The sequence below is a fragment of the Oncorhynchus gorbuscha genome, linkage group LG22 (genome assembly GCF_021184085.1).
Source record: "Oncorhynchus gorbuscha isolate QuinsamMale2020 ecotype Even-year linkage group LG22, OgorEven_v1.0, whole genome shotgun sequence".
NCBI classification, from domain to species: domain Eukaryota; kingdom Metazoa; phylum Chordata; class Actinopteri; order Salmoniformes; family Salmonidae; genus Oncorhynchus; species Oncorhynchus gorbuscha.
The window spans coordinates 11,901,086-11,918,161 of record NC_060194.1 but is presented as its reverse complement, the minus strand read 5'-3'; the positions used below and the strand labels follow the sequence as shown (position 1 = coordinate 11,918,161).

The 17,076-nt window shown below is 45.7% G+C and overlaps 1 protein-coding gene across 2 annotated transcripts in view; it reads right to left on the bottom strand.

Annotated features, from left to right (window-relative positions):
* Nucleotides 1-7,936: 7,936 nt before the first annotated feature.
* lrrcc1 (leucine rich repeat and coiled-coil centrosomal protein 1) overlaps nt 7,937-17,076 on the bottom strand; it is a 32,676-nt gene continuing 23,536 nt past the window's right edge. For both annotated transcript variants that reach the window (XM_046321633.1, XM_046321634.1), the window contains 4 exons: nt 10,249-10,457; nt 9,803-9,940; nt 9,447-9,582; nt 7,937-9,209 (listed from right to left, as the gene is read on the bottom strand). In XM_046321633.1, the coding sequence (XP_046177589.1) occupies nt 9,099-9,209; nt 9,447-9,582; nt 9,803-9,940; nt 10,249-10,457 (594 nt within the window). In that variant the 3' untranslated portion in view covers nt 7,937-9,098. The remainder of the gene's footprint in view (nt 9,210-9,446; nt 9,583-9,802; nt 9,941-10,248; nt 10,458-17,076) is intronic.

Here is a 17,076-nt window from a genome sequence, read left to right as displayed (position 1 = left end):
AAGCACAGCCACGAGATGCCCAGTGACACGAGCCTACCAGACGAGCTAAATCACTTCTATGCTCGCTTAGAGGAAAACAACACTGAGGCATGCCTGAGAGCATCAGCTGCTCCGGACGACTGTGTGATCCCACTCTCTGTAGCCGACGTGAGTAAGACCTTTAAACAGGTCAACTTTCACAAGGCTACAGGGCCAAACGGATTACCAGGATCTGTGCTCCGGGCATGTGCTGACCAACTGGCAGGTGTCTTCACTGACATTTTCAACATGTCCCTGATTGAGTCTGTAATACCAACATGTTTCAAACAGACACCATAGTCCCTGTGCCCAAGAACACGAAGGCAACCTGCCTAAATGACTAAAGACCCATAGTGCTTTGAAAGGCTGGTAATGGCTCACATCAACAACATTCTCAGAAACCCTAGATCCACTCCAGTTTGCATACCGCCCAAACAGATCCACAGATGATGCAATCTCTATTGCACTCCAAACATCCTTTTCCCATCTGGACAAATGGAACACCTACATGAGAATGCTACTCATTGAATACAACTCAGCGTTCAAGACCATAGTGCTCTCAAAGCTCATCACTAAGCTAAGGATTCTGGGACTAAACACCTCCCTCTGCAACTGGATCCTGGACTTCCTGACGGGCCGCCCCCAAGCGGTGAGGGTAGTTAGCAACATCTGCCACACTGATCCTCAACACTGGAGCCCCTCAGGGGTGCTCAATCCCCTCCTGTACTCCCTGTTCACCCACAACTGCATTGCCAGGCACAACTCCAACACCGCTGCCACCCTAATCTGGTGGTCCCAGTGCGCACGACCCATGTGGAGTTCCAGGTCTCCGGTAGCCTCTGGAACTGCCGATCTGCGGCCAACAAGGCAGAGTTCATCTCAGCCTATGCCTCCCTCCAGTCCCTCGACTTCTTGGCACTGACAAAAACATGGATCACCACAGATAACACTGCTACTCCTACTGCTCTCTCTTCGTCCGCCCACGTGTTCTCGCACACCCCGAGAGCTTCTGGTCAGCGGGGTGGTGGCATCGGGATCCTTATCTCTCCCAAGTGGTCATTCTCTCTTTCTCCCCTTACCCATCTGTCTATCGCCTCCTTTGAATTTCATGCTGTCACAGTTACCAGCCCTTTCAAGCTTAACATCCTTATCATTTATCGCCCTCCAGGTTCCCTCGGAGAGTTCATCAATGAGCTTGATGCCTTGATAAGCTCCTTTCCTGAGGACGGCTCACCTCTCACAGTTCTGGGCGACTTTAACCTCCCCACGTCTACCTTTGACTCATTCCTCTCTGCCTCCTTCTTTCCACTCCTCTCCTCTTTTGACCTCACCCTCTCACCTTCCCCCCCTACTCACAAGGCAGGCAATACGCTCGACCTCATCTTTACTAGATGCTGTTCTTCCACTAACCTCATTGCAACTCCCCTCCAAGTCTCCGACCACTACCTTGTATCCTTTTCCCTCTCGCTCTCATCCATCACTTCCCACACTGCCCCTACTCGGATGGTATCGCGCCGTCCCAACCTTCGCTCTCTCTCCCCCGCTACTCTCTCCTCTTCCATCCTATCATCTCTTCCCTCTGCTCAAACCTTCTCCAACCTATCTCCTGATTCTGCCTCCTCAACCCTCCTCTCCTCCCTCTCTCTCTGCATCCTTTGACTCTCTATGTCCCCTATCTTCCAGGCCGGCTCGGTCCTCCCCTCCCGCTCCGTGGCTTGACGACTCATTGCGAGCTCACAGAACAGGGCTCCGGGCAGCCGAGCGGAAATGGAGGAAAACTCGCCTCCCTGCGGACTTGGCATCCTTTCACTCCCTCCTCTCTACATTTTCCTCCTCTGTCTCTGCTGCTAAAGCCACTTTCTACCACTCTAAATTCCAAGCATCTGCCTCTAACCCTAGGAAGCTCTTTGCCACCTTCTCCTCCCTCCCGAATCCTCCTCCCCCTCCCCCCTCCTCCCTCTCTGCAGATGACTTCGTCAACCATTTTGAAAAGAAGGTCGACGACATCCGATCCTCGTTTGCTAAGTCAAACGACACCGCTGGTTCTGCTCACACTGCCCTACCCTGTGCTCTGACCTCTTTCTCCCCTCTCTCTCCAGATGAAATCTCACGTCTTGTGACGGCCGGCCGCCCAACAACCTGCCCGCTCGACCCTATCCCCTCCTCTCTTTTCCAGACCATTTCCGGAGACCTTCTCCCTTACCTCACCTCGCTCATCAACTTATCCCTGACCGCTGGCTACGTCCCTTCCGTCTTCAAGAGAGCGAGAGTTGCACCCCTTCTGAAAAAACCTACACTCGATCCCTCCGATGTTAACAACTACAGACCAGTATCCCTTCTTTCTTTTCTCTCCAAAACTCTTGAACGTGCCGTCCTTGGTCAGCTCTCCCGCTATCTCTCTCAGAATGACCTTCTTGATCCAAATCAGTCAGGTTTCAAGACTAGTCATTCAACTGAGACTGCTCTTCTCTGTATCACGGAGGTGCTCCGCACCGCTAAAGCTAACTCTCTCTCCTCTGCTCTCATCCTTCTAGACCTATCGGCTGCCTTCGATACTGTGAACCATCAGATCCTCCTCTCCACCCTCTCCGAGTTGGGCATCTCCGGCGCGGCCCACGCTTGGATTGCGTCCTACCTGACAGGTCGGACCTACCAGGTGGCGTGGCGAGAATCTGTCTCCTCACCACGCGCTCTCACCACTGGTGTCCCCCAGGGCTCTGTTCTAGGCCCTCTCCTATTCTCGCTATACACCAAGTCACTTGGCTCTGTCATAACCTCACATGGTCTCTCCTATCATTGCTATGCAGACGACACACAATTAATCTTCTCCTTTCCCCCTTCTGATGACCAGGTGGCGAATCGCATCTCTGCATGTCTGGCAGACATATCAGTGTGGGTGACGGATCACCACCTCAAGCTGAACTTCGGCAAGACGGAGCTGCTCTTCCTCCCGGGGAAGGACTGCCCGTTCCATGATCTCGCCATCACGGTTGACAACTCCATTGTGTCCTCCTCCCAGAGCGCTAAGAACCTTGGCGTGATCCTGGACAACACCCTGTCGTTCTCAACTAACATCAAGGCGGTGGCCCGTTCCTGTAGGTTCATGCTCTACAACATCCGCAGAGTACGACCCTGCCTCACACAGGAAGCGGCGCAGGTCCTAATCCAGGCACTTGTCATCTCCCGTCTGGATTACTGCAACTCGCTGTTGGCTGGGCTCCCTGCCTGTGCCATTAAACCCCTACAACTCATCCAGAACGCCGCAGCCCGTCTAGTGTTCAACCTTCCCAAGTTCTCTCACGTCACCCCGCTCCTCCGCTCTCTCCACTGGCTTCCAGTTGAAGCTCGCATCCGCTACAAGACCATGGTGCTTGCCTACGGAGCTGTGAGGGGAACGGCACCTCAGTACCTCCAGGCTCTGATCAGGCCCTACACCCAAATAAGGGCACTGCGTTCATCCACCTCTGGCCTGCTCGCCTCCCTACCACTGAGGAAGTACAGTTCCCGCTCAGCCCAGTCAAAACTGTTCGCTGCTCTGGCTCCCCAATGGTGGAACAAACTCCCTCACGACGCCAGGACAGCGGAGTCAATCACCACCTTCCGGAGACACCTGAAACCCCACCTCTTTAAGGAATACTTAGGATAGGATAAAGTAATCCTTCTCACCACCCCTCCCCCCCTTAAAATATTTAGATACACTATTGTAAAGTGGCTGTTCTACTGGATGTCATAAGGTGAATGCACCAATTTGTAAGTCGCTCTGGATATGACTTAAATGTAATGTAAATGTAAATGTAATCATTACGTTTGCAGACAACACAACAGTGATCACTGACAGCGATGAGACGGCCTATAGGGAGTCGGTCAGAGACCTGGCCGGGTGGTGCCAGAATAACAAACTATCCCTCAATGTAACCAAGACTAAGGAGATGATTGTGGACTACAGGAAAAGGAGGACCAAGCACAACCCCATTCTCATCGACGGGGCTGTAGTGGAGCAGGTTGAGAGCTTCAAGTTCCTTGGTGTTTACATCACCAACAAACTAGAATGGTCCAAGCACACCAAGACAGTTGATTTGATTATATGTCTTTACTTGTTTATACCTGTGTTTTGTTAGAATTTTTTGATGTAGGGATGTAAGTTGTTGATAATTTTGTACAATGAAAAAAAAGTATATATATAACTAATTAAATAATAATCATGCGCAGAAACACGTCATTTTTGAATGGTCGCACCAAACTGAGCATGTGCAGGGCGTCAAATCAAAGGCACTCCTTCAATATTTTTTTAATTGAACCTTTATTTAACTAGATATAAAGTTGTTGACGAAAAGTGTCCGTTTGTCACTTTTACAAGGTTTTAAAAAATGTTTAACGTTTATTTAACTAGCAAGTCAGTTAAGAATAAATTCTTATTTACAATGACAGCCTAGGAACAGTGGGTTAACTGTGTTGTTCGGGGATTTGATCTAGCAATATTCAACCACTTAAGACATTGGCTCAAATCTAGGTTGTGGCTTTAGTTTTCTAGAAAATGAACAACCAATGAATAATTATTCCCCATAGCTAGCTACCTTGACTTCTCAAATCCCAAACCCAGCCTGGTCTGTTTCGCGCGTTCCAGAAGTCTCGCAATGTTGCGCCTCTGGGTTTAGAAACCAGGGAATAGCGACTGCCACGTTACATAGAGGATTTCAAGTTGATGGCCGACCATGGTATCAAATATATTCTACTCTTATGTTCACATCTATCTGTGGCGGTACTGCAAGCATTGTTTTCAGAAAACAGTATTCCCCCATTATAGTGAATTGGGAAATGGCTTTGTTCGTGGTCAATATTCATGGATATCATTTTTTTTTATCAGAACACAATCATGGTATCAATAATTGTTTCTTGTACACCAAATGTATGTCCTTGAACGGATTACTTAAAAATCACGTACAGACAAAGTTCTAAGGACAATTTAGTTGCTAATGGTAGCCTGCAGTACCCCGGTAGGCCTTCAATTTAACATACTCCATGAGAGGGGGCAGCAAACCAAACCAAACCTTATTTAATTTGTCACATTCACCGAATACAACAGATGTAGTAGACCTTACCGTGAAATGCTTACTTACAAGCCCTTAACCAACAATGCAGTTCAATAAAGAGTGAAGAAAATATTTACGAGGCTATATACCTGTACCAAGTCAATTTGCAGGGGTACAGTTTAGTTGAGGTAATTTGTACATGTAGGCAGGGGTAAAGTGACTATGCATAGGACTCGGACAATGTTTTGGCCTTTCCTCTGACACCGCCTAGAATCTAGGTCCTGGATGGCAGGAAGCTTGGCCCCATTGAGGTACTAGGCCGTACGACCTACCCTCTGTAGCGCCTTACGGTCAGATGCAGAGCAGTTGCCATACCAGGTGGCGATGCAACCAGTCAGGATGCTCTCGATGGTGCAGCTGTAGAACCTTTTGAGGATCTGGGGAACCATGCCAAATCTTTTCAGTCTCCTGAGGGGGAAAAGGTGTTGTCGTGCCCTCTTCACGACTATCTTGGTGTGTTTGGACCATGATAGTTTGTTGGTGATATGGACACCAAGGAACTTGCAACTCTCAACCTGCTCCACTACAGCCCCGTCAATGTTAATGGGGGACTGTTCAGCCCGTCTTTTCCTGTAGTCCACGATCAACTGCTTTGTCTTGCTCACATTGAGGGAGAGCTTGTTGTCCTGTCACCACACTGCCAGGTCTCTGACCTCCTCCCAAAAGGCTGTCTCATCGTTGTCGGTAAATCAGGCCTACCACTGTTGTGTCGTCAGCAAACTTAAATTATGGTGTTGGAGTCGTGTTTGGTCATGCAGTCATGGGTGAACAGGGAGTACAGGAGAGGACTAAGCACGCACCCCTGAGGGGCTCCAGTGTTGAGGATCAGCGTGGCAGATGTGTTGTTGCTTACCGTTACCACCTGGGGGCAGCCCATCAAGAAATCCAGGATCCAGTTGCAGAGGGAGGTGTTTAATCCCAAGGTCCTTAGTTTAGTGATGAGTTTTGTGGGCACTATGGTGTTGTAGTCAATGAACAGCATTCTCACATAGGTGTTCCTTTTGTCCAGGTGGGAAAGGGCAGTGTGGAGTGCGATTGAGATTGCGTTATTGGAGTGGATCTAGGGTATCTGGGAGGATGCTGTTGATGTGAGCCATGACCAGCCTTTAAAAGCATTTCATGGCTACCGATGTGAGCGCTACAGGTGGTAATCATTTAGGCAGGTTACCTTTGCTTCCTTGGGCACAGGGACTATGGTGGTGTGCTTGATCTGGTATTACAGACTCGGTCAGGGAGAGAGTCAGTCAACTGGCAAATGTCTTCAATGTCAGTTGGTCTGTGTGCATGCTTTGAGTACACATCCTGGTAATCCGTCTGGCCTCGTGGCTTTGTGAATGTTGACCTGTTTAAAAGGTCTTACTCACATCGGACAAGGAGAGCGTGATCACACAGTCGTCCGGAACAGCTGGTGCTCTCAAGCATGCTTCAGTGTTGCTTGCCTCAAATCGAGCATAAAAGGCATTTTGCTAGTCTGGTATGCTCATGTCACTGGGTAGCTTGCAGCTGGGTTTCGCTTTGTAGTCCGTAAAAGTTTTCAAGCCCTGCCACATCCGACGAGTGTCAGAGCCAGTGTAGTAGGATTCAATCTTAATCCTGTATTGACGCTTTGCCTGTTTGATGGTTCATCTGAGGGCATAGAGGGATTTCTTATAAGTGTCCGGATTATTGTCCCGCTCCTTGAAAGCGGCATCTTTAGCATTTATCTCGATGTGGATGTTGCCTGTAATTCATGGCTTCTGCTTGGGATATGTACGTACGGTCATTGTGGGGACGACATCGTCGATGCACTTATTGATGAAGCCGATGACTGAGGTGGCATACTCCTCAATGCCATTGGATGAATCCCGGAACATATTCCAGTCTGTGCTAGCAAAACAGTCCTGTAAGCGCAGTATCTGCATTATCGGGTACTTCCTGCTTTAGTTTTTGCTTGTAAGTAGGAATCAGGATATAATTATGGTCAGATTTGCCAAATGGAGGGTGAGCTTTGCCCACATCTCTGTGTGTGGAGTAAAGGTGGTCTAGAGTTTTTTCCCCCTCTGGTTGCACGTGACATGCTGGTAGAAATGAGGTAAAACGGATTTAAGTTTGCCTGCATTAAAGTCTCCGGCCACTAGGAGTGGCACTTCTGGATAAGCAATTTCTTGTATGCTTATGGCCTTATACAGCTCGTTGAGTGCGGTCTTAGTGCCAGCATCGGTTTGTGGTGGTAAATAGATGGCTACGAATAATATAGATGAGAACTCTCTTGGTAGATAGTGTGGTCTACAGCTTATCACAAGGTACTCTACCTTACCTCAGGCAAGCGACTCCTTTAATATTAGACATTGCGCACCAGCTGATATTGACAAATACACCCCCCCGCCTTGCCAGACGTAGCTTCTCTTTCCTGCCGATGCATGGAAAATCATGGCAGCTCTATATTATCCGTGTCGTCGTTCAGCCACAACTTGATGAAACATAAGATATTTGTTTTTAATGTCCCGTTGGCAGGATAGTCTTTATCGTATATCATCCATTTTGTTTTCCAATGATTGCACGTTGAAGGGCACTGAGCTAACCTGCAACAGTCACTTCCTAGAGTAGCTCAAACACATGCAATGTTTCCAAAAACTCCTCCATGTACCAAGACGGCGACACGCTGAAATGACACTTCCCGATCAAATGCACCGCTGAGCATTCTCATAGAAAACAATGGGGTGACTTCATCGATGGCTTTGTCTTATTTTTTACAGTCTTTTAGAAAATGATATTTGTATCTCTGCCCCATCTGCTCCCCCCAGGCCCCCATCACAGCCCAAAACTTTTTCTAAGACTTGACAACGAAAGCGGAATAAAACTGCTTTTATTTAGCATGATAAAAATATACACATATTTGATAACTTTAGTTCAAATATTTACACAACATGTAAATGTATTACATTTCAAACTAGTGCCCTAGATGGCGTAGTTATTCCTGATGTTGTATTCCTCCTTAACTCGATTTAATTAATGGCCCACCAGCCTAAATAAAATTTAAAAAAGGGAAAATATGTGCACTCTTAACAAAACACAATTTCTCCCCACCGATTTCGGACAACTTCCGGATGCTGTTCAGCCATGGGATAACAACAGACTGATGCACTGAACACTGTGTGCAACATCTGGATGTTATTAGAAAAAAGTCTAGGAAATGTTTTTTTTTTTATTAAGACAGTACAGATATTTTCCCTTTTTGGGGGGGCTGGCCCGCCAATCGAGTTAAGGAGGAAACCAACACCTTTGCATCCTGAATGGAGGATGCTTTATGTATAAGCCAGTCGCGGGGGGACAGGTGTCTATAGATGGGTTAGCTGACAACATCATGAAAACGATGTGTACGCTTCAATGGGATAGAAGTCGGAGTTGTGATTCTGGATGGCCAGATAGCTACCAACAATGACAAGAAACTGCCACGAGGGGAATTGTAAGTGACTCTCTTCAGCTAGTCTTGTTCTTGATACCATTTCTTGTTTTGAGGTGTTTTGACTGATGCTAATGGATCAAATTCGTTAGCTTAACCAACAACTGTAACAATGGTTGAGAGACAACAAATGCTCATTGTGCAAATGTATTTATGTTTTCAATAAACATTGGAGATTAAATATAGTTGACATGTTGTCAACAATCTAAGCCAACCCCGTCTATTTTGCCTCACAGTTGCGCACACGTCGGTTTTGTTGCTAAACAACCAACTTGTCTATATCCGTCTGGGCACAAAGTCTGACGCAGATGACAAACAACATAAAATGAAATAGTGCCCTCTGGCGGCCGGTTGGGCTAATTTCAAACTTACTGGCCTAACCACAACAAGTCCAAAACCACCCCTAAAAACGTTTGACTGTCAGAACAACTTAACATTCACGTTTTGCAAATAATTCACATCAACAAATGCTGTCACCTCATCCGTGTAACGTCCAAGTAGAAACACAGGTGACTCTATAGGTGGATGATATACACCATCAGCTGTACTTAGAAGTCTTTCAATACGCTGGTGAGACGTCTCATCTTCTCCTCCATTGTTTTCTTCTCAGTTTCAGTCTCCTCCAGGAGCTGACGCATCTCCTCCTCCACCTGAAATACCTGAGTCAATAACACACACATTCCACTATTAAACAAACCCCAATAACGAACGCATTATACACCTGAGTAAAAACACACACGGTCATACATCTGAGACATTTGCATAAATAATGCATTAGGAGATGTGCAAGGAATTTGAAATTACGTGCATGGATCTCAAGTTAACATTCATTCATTCCTTAGTATGCGTCTGAGCAGGTCAGTGTAGTGACTGTGGTAACCATTACTGTAAGCTACCTTCTGATTAGACTGTTCAATCCGTTTCTGCTTGTCATTGGCCAGCCGTAGGAGCTCGGTCTGATGGGATGCCTGTAGCGATTCCAGCTGTCGCCGGAATGCATCGTCCATACTGTGTAGCTTCTCTACCACCGCTCTGGAGGGGAAACCACAAGCACAGATACACTGTCATCATTACTCTGACCTGGACCACCGTTGCAGGCTGGCAGCATATGAATCTATGTATTTACCATAGGTCTCTTGGGATAAAAGCATCTGCTAATGACCATATTATAATCATATTACTACTAATCCACGGCTGGATTAGATAGGAAGCCCTATACATTGTCCTATTGAAGTTGTGTTAGTCAGCATACTTGTGCGCCTGTGAGGCCTTGTCTCTCTCCTCCAGCAGCAGGCTCTCTTTAGAGTCGAAGCCCTCCTTCATGCGTTTCACCTGGCTCTCCAGCCGGGTCAGCAGGTCAGCCTTGTCCTGCCACTTCTTATTGGACACACTGCAGGGGAGAACATAGAAGTAGTAAACATGAAGTATGTATGAAGGAATGTAGTGGGGACAATGTGCGAACATTAAAAGAATTGAGGATGGTGACACAGGGTGTCAGACATATAGGATTGTGGGTCCTCAGAATGATGTTGTGATGGGTAAAATCCCAATTTGAGATCCACATCTGTACAAAATGTTTCACTCAAATCTCCCATTTACATCAATGCATGATTTATGGAAATGTAGAGAAACATGTGGAGCTCAAGTTTATTCAGTGCAGTGTGCTGTGCGAGTGTATTTGTGCGTGTCGTGAGCTACCTGAAGGCGGCCTTGACCTCGTCCAGCTCCATTTCCTTGTCCTCCAGCTGTTGCTTGAGCTGCTCCTTGCGGAGACTGAGCTGCTGCACAGTGTCTCCCAGGCCCTGCGATGTGGCTGACGACTCCTCCAGCTGCTGCTGCAGGCGCCGCTGGGCCTGCAGGCTCTCCTCGCGCTGCCTCCGGCCCTGCTCGTCACGCTCTTGTAGGCCCTGAGGGAGAGAGGGAGGGTGGAGAGAGAGAAAGTGAAAGAGTGCTGACAGAGAGAAATGCCAGTAGCTCTGAAATCAAGTGCACCTCAAAGTACTTGATGTATGTATTTGACCAAGGTCTGATTTTTACTTTCTATAAGCAACCCTTATGGAGGAGAGACTTTAAAAACAGAGTAACAGGTTTGATTTTTGCCATGTCCTAGAAACACCTCATATTCGAAAGATATGGCATGAAATAATCTCAACCTGTGTACTGTTATATCACACATATTCATTGGAAAAGTTGTCAAATGTTTCCCCAATGACACCAGTTAAAGTTCAATAACACCAGTATACACAGAATGGGTCTGAGCCAAATAGACTACATTAGTTCTGGAGAGTCATTGTTTCAGAATGAGGGGTGCTGTAGTTCTGCTGGTGTTTTTCTGTTTGTCTAGGGCATGGGCTCAGGGAGAGAGCGCAGGGGTCAGAGAGAATTACATCACTCAACAGGGCCTAGGTGACAAGGGGAGAGAGTCGGGAAGGTGATGCTGAACAATCAACCTGACATCTGGACTGAGCTGAAGGAGCTAAGGGACATGGTGGTGGCACAGAGAGTGGAGCTGGGGAACATGCAGGCCAGACTGACAGCCAGTGAGAGCCATGTGGATGAACTGAATGGAGAAGTGGTGGATCACAGAGTAGAGCTGAGTGTCACTAAGAATGAGGTGCAGTTCCACGAAAACAAGGTGGAAAAACTGGAGACCAGGAACGTAGGTAAAGTGATGTACAATCAACAACAGTGACGTGTTGAATTCTAGTCAAATATCCCATTAAAGATGGTATAGTGTCTGTTTGAAACAAGAACAATTACTCTCAGATGGACAAAAAGGTATGTCCATCAAAGGTAAGTTGCTTTTTCTAAGCATTAAATTTGCTGTCTGCAGTATTTTCCAGTATCATAAAATGAATTGTAGCTTTCAACCTTTTCAGTGCCATGTTGAAAGTCATATAGAGTTGATCATCATAACTTATTTATACTTATCTGTACAAAATATCATTGGTTAAACTTGATTATGTACACCTGGGGCAATGGACATTCAGGAGAATGGACATTTGCAAAATGGTCTGATAGAAATGTATTGCGTAGATCAAACATGACTGTCAGATTGGTATAGTAGAATGTGTGTGCTCTTATTCATTCTATTTCCATCTTCAACATGCAGCTTCAGACACAGCCCGCCATTAGTTGAAGGCGGCCAATGCAATAGTTTCAGAAAAGTAGTCACTTCCTGAGATCTGTATTCAAATTGTAAAAATTAAGCAGTTGCTTTCTCAGATCTGTATTCAAATAGTTGAAAAAAAGTAGTCCTTTTTTGTCTGCTATGAGAGTGCTTTGTCCCTACTTTTCCTCTGATGCAGGTGTCTTCACTGCACCATTGAGAGGAGTCTACTACTTCAGAACCAGTGCACATTTTCTTGTTCAAGAATGACCTGTGTATAATGACGGTACATCGGTGTAATAGTCAGAGGCAGGGAGAATGTATCAAATGTAGTGACTCTAGAGCTGGAAGAGGGAGACTTGGTCTAAGCACACCTTTCCAGTGACCAGTCTCTAGAATGATATCAATAATTACAGCATATTCAGTAGTTTCTTACTCTTCCCATTGCGAGGGGAACAATGCTTCTCATATATTGAGCCAAAATTATATCAAGGCATTTACTGAACAATATTGCTATCATTTACTGTCAGGTTTTCATTTGATTGATGAACATGTCCTTGCTGTGAATTATATGTCTGTAATTATGTACAGTTGAAGTCGGAAGTTTACATACACTTAGGTTGGAGTCATTAAAACTCCTTTTTCAACCACTCCACAAATTTTTTGTTAATAAACTATAGTTTTGGCAAGTCGGTTAGGACATCTACTTTGTGCATGACATAAATAATTTTTCCAACAATTGTTTACAGACAGATTATTTCACTGTATCACAATTCCAGTGGGTCAAAAGTTTACATACACTAAGTTGACTGTCCCTTTAAACAGCTTTGAAAATTCCAGAAAATGATATCATGGCTTTAGAAGCTTCTGATAGGCTAATTGACATCATTTGAGTCCATTGGAGGTGTACCTGTGGATGTATTTCAAGGCCTACCTTCAAACTCAGTGCCTCTTTGCTTGACATCATGGGAAAATCAAAAGAAATCAGCCAAGACCTCAGAAAAAGATTTGTCTAGTTCATCCTACGACCTGTACTGCGACCTGTACGCTCTCATTGGCTGGCCCTCGCTTCATACTCGTCGCCAAACCCACTGGCTCCAAACCCACAAGACCCTGCTAGGTAAAGTCCCCCCTTATCTCAGCTCGCTGGTCACCATAGCAGCACCCACCTTTAGCACGCGCTCCAGCAGGTATATCTCTCTGGTCACCCCCAAAACCAATTCTTCCTTTGGCCGCCTTATTTTTCTACTGTATTATTGACTGTATGTCTGTTTTACTCCATGTGTAACTCTGTGTTGTTGTATGTGTCGAACTGCTTTGCTTTATCTTGGCCAGGTCGAAATTATAAAATGAGAACTTTTTCTCAACTGGCCTACCTAGTTAAATAAATAAAAAATCTTTGGGAGCAATTTCCAACGCCTGAATGTACCACGTTCATCTGTACAAACAATAGTACGCAAGTATAAACACCATGGGACCACGCAGCTGTCGCTCAGGAAGGAGACGCTTTCTGTCTCCTAGAGATGAACGTATTTTGGTGCGAATAGTGCAAATCAATCCCAGAACAACAGCAAAGGACCTTGTGAAGATGCTGGAGGAAACAGGTACAAAAGTATCTGTATCCACAGTAAGACGAGTCCTATATCGACATAACCTGAAAGGCCGCTCAGCAAGGAAGAAGCCACTGCTTCAAAACCGCCATAAAAAAAGCCAGACTACGGTTTGCAACTGTACACGGTTTGCAACTGTACACAAAGATTGTACTTTTTGGAGAAATGTCCTCTGGTCTGATGAAACAGAAATATAACTAGAATGACCATCGTTATGTTTGGAGGGAAAAAGGGGGAGGCTTGCAAGTCGAAGAACACTATCCCAACCGTGAAGCATGGGGGTGGCAGCATCATGTTGTGGGGGTGCTTTGCTGCAGGAGGGACTGGTGCACTTCACAAAATAGATGGCATCATGAGGATGGAAAATGATATGGATATATTGAAGCAACATCAGGACATCAGTCAGCTTGGTCGAAAATGGGTCTTCCAAATGGACAATGACCCCAAGCATACTTCCAAAGTTGTGGCAAAATGGCTTAAAGACAACAAAGTCAAGGTATTGGAGTGGCCATCACAAAGCCCTGACCTCAATCATATAGAACATTTGTGGGCAGAACTGAAAAAGCGTGTGCGAGCAAGGAGGCCAACAAACCTGACTCTGTCAGGAGGAATGGGCCAAAATTCACTACCAAATACTAATTGAGTGTATGTAAACTTCTGACCCACTAGGAATGTGATGAAATAAATAAAAGCTGAAATAAATCCATCTCGCGACTATTATTCTGACATTTCACATTCTTAAAATAAAGAGGTGATCCTAACTGACCTAAGACAGGGAATTGTTGCTAGAATTAAATGTCTGAGTTCGAATGTATCTGAGTTCGAATGTATTTGGCTAAGGTATATGTAAACTTCCGACTTCAACTGTACATGGGTGGTATTCAGTAGAGGGTAATTGGGGGTTGGGAGATTTGACCTTCCCTTAATGATAAGGATATACTGTCCTTACTCCTGCTCCTAGTATAGCCATTTATCCCGGGCCTACAATGTCACGGCTAAATGTATCATGTGCTCCAAGCCTACCACCTGCTAACTTGACCCCATACCTACAAAGCTGGTCAAAGAACTTCTCCCAACCAACAGTCACCATTATAAACACAAGTATCCAAGTGGGGATGTTTCCTGAATCTTTTAAAAGGGCAATCTTCAATTGGTACATCCATTTTTCATACTTTAAAATGAATGATACACAACATGACCAAAAGTATGTGCTCGTCAAACATCTCATTCCAAAATCATGGGCATTAATTAATGTAGAGTTGGTTCCCCCTTTGCTGCTATAAACAGCCTACACTCTTCTGGGAAGCCTTGTCCACATACTTTTGGTGATGTAGTGTACATATAAATTGACTCAGAAGAACTTATAAATGTCTCATACGCTTAGTTAAACATTTGTACCCAATCAGAACCCAAAATATCAAGCTTGTTTTACGCCATTGTTTTCTAAACAGCGCAACTGTAAACAAAACACTGTATAGCCTCAAAACATGGTTAAATCAACTTTTATCTCATGGATGTTCAGTCCTTGCATCCCTGGCAGTCTATGAATTTGAAAGTGGTTACATTTCTCCAGCCCCATCCCTCAGCAGTTGACCAAAACAGTGCTGGGGTGACCCTCTTATTTGTACTGCAGATTGCCCCTTTAAATTGGCTGTAATTAAACCAGACCTTGATCCAGATGAACCTTAACAGTGTAGACTGTAGCCCACCAGCTCAAATCCTTTTAAAATTCAAAACAGTATCTTTAAAACTCTTCAATACGGTTTTAAACCATGTCCCAGCACTGTGACTGCACTGGTCGAGGTAGTAAACGACACCGTTGGGTTTTTAAAATGACTTGAGTACAACATGGGTTATAACGTGTCAATACAGCATTGATAATCTCATGGTGCGTTCCGTTATTGCCTGCTGATGCGCCATCAACCGTGGACGACCATACCATTGTACCTTCAGACTATGCCCAGTTCAAGCTCTTCTCTGTCCTGGCAAGGGCCCATCTTCTGAAAACATCTGAAACCCTACCTCTTCAAAGAGTATATACAAATACTCCTCCTCACCTTGACCCCCCTCTAAAAATACAGTGCTCAAAAAAAATAAAGGGAACACTTAAACAACACAATGTAACTCCAAGTCAATCACACTTCTGTGAAGTCAAACTGTCCACTTAGGAAGCAACACTGATTGACAATACATTTCAAATGCTGTTGTGCCAATGGAATAGACAACAGGTGGAAATTATAGGCATTTAGCAAGACACCCCAAATAGAGTGTTGCTTCCTAAGTGGTTCTGCAGGTGGGGACCACAGACCACTTCTCAGTTCCTGTGCTTCCTGGCTGATGTTTTGGTCACTTTTGAATGCTGGCAGTGCTTTCACTCTAGTGGTAGCATGAGACGGAATCTACAACCCACACAAGTGGCTCAGGTAGTGCAGCTCATCCAGGATGGAACATCAATGCGAGCTGTGGCAAGAAGGTTTGCTGTGTCTGTCAGCGTAGTGTCCAGAGCATGGAGGTGCTACCAGGAGACAGGCCAGTACATCAGATGATGTGGAGGAGGCCGTAGGAGGGCAACAACCCAGCAGCAGGACCGCTACCTCCGCCTTTCTGCAAGTAGGAGCAGGAGGAGCACTGCCAGAGCCTTGCAAAATGACCTCCAGCAGGCCACAAACATGCATGTGTCTGCTCAAACGGTCAGAAACAGACTCCATGAGGGTGGTATGAGGGCCCGATGTCCACAGGTGGGGGTTGTGCTTACAGCCCAACACCATGCAGAACGTTTGGCATTTGCCAGAGAACACCAAGATTACAGGGCGCCAGTGGCAAATTTGCCACTCTTCACAGATGAAAGCAGGTTCACACTGAGCACGTGACAGACGTGACAGTCTGGAGACGCCATGGAGAACGTTCTGCTGCCTGCAACATCCTCCAACATGACCGGTTTGGCGGTGGGTCAGTCATGGTGTGGGGTGGCATTTCTTTGGGGGGGCCACACAGCCCTCCATGTGCTCGCCAGAGGTAGCCTGACTGCCATTAGGTACCGAGATGAGATCCTCAGACCCCTTGTGAGACCATATGCTGGTGAGGTTGGCCCTGGGTTCCTCCTAATGCAAGACAATGCTAGACCTCATGCGGCTAGAGTGTGTCAGCAGTTCCTGCAAGAGGAAGGCATTGATGCTTTGGACTGGCCCGCCCGTTCCCCAGATCTGAATCCAATTGAGCACATCTGGGACATCATGTCTCGCTCCATCCACCAACGCCACGTTGCACCACAGACTGTCCAGGAGTTGGCAGATGCTTTAGTCCAGGTCTGGGAGGAGATCCCTCAGGAGACCATCCTCCACATCATCAGGAGCATGCCCAGGCATTGTAGGGAGGTCATACAGGCACGTGGAGGCCAAGCACACTACTGAGCCTCATTTTGACTTGTTTTAAGGACAACATCAAAGTTGGATCAGCCTGAAGTGTGGTTTTCCACTTTAATTTTGAGAGTGACTCCAAATTCAGACCTCCATGGGTTGATAAATTTGAATTCCATTGATAATTTGTGTGATTTTGTTGTCAGCACATTCAACTATGTAAAGAAAAAAGTATTTAAATAATATTTCATTCATTCAGATCTAGGATGTGTTATTTTAGTGTTCCCTTTATTTTCTTGAACAGTGTATATATCCTATCCAGTGCGACTTACAAGTATTTAGTCAGCCACAAATTCTGCAAGTTCTCCCACTTAAAAAGATGAGAGAGACCTGTAATTTTCATCATAGGTACACTTCAACTATGATAGACAAAATGAGAAAAAAAGTCCAG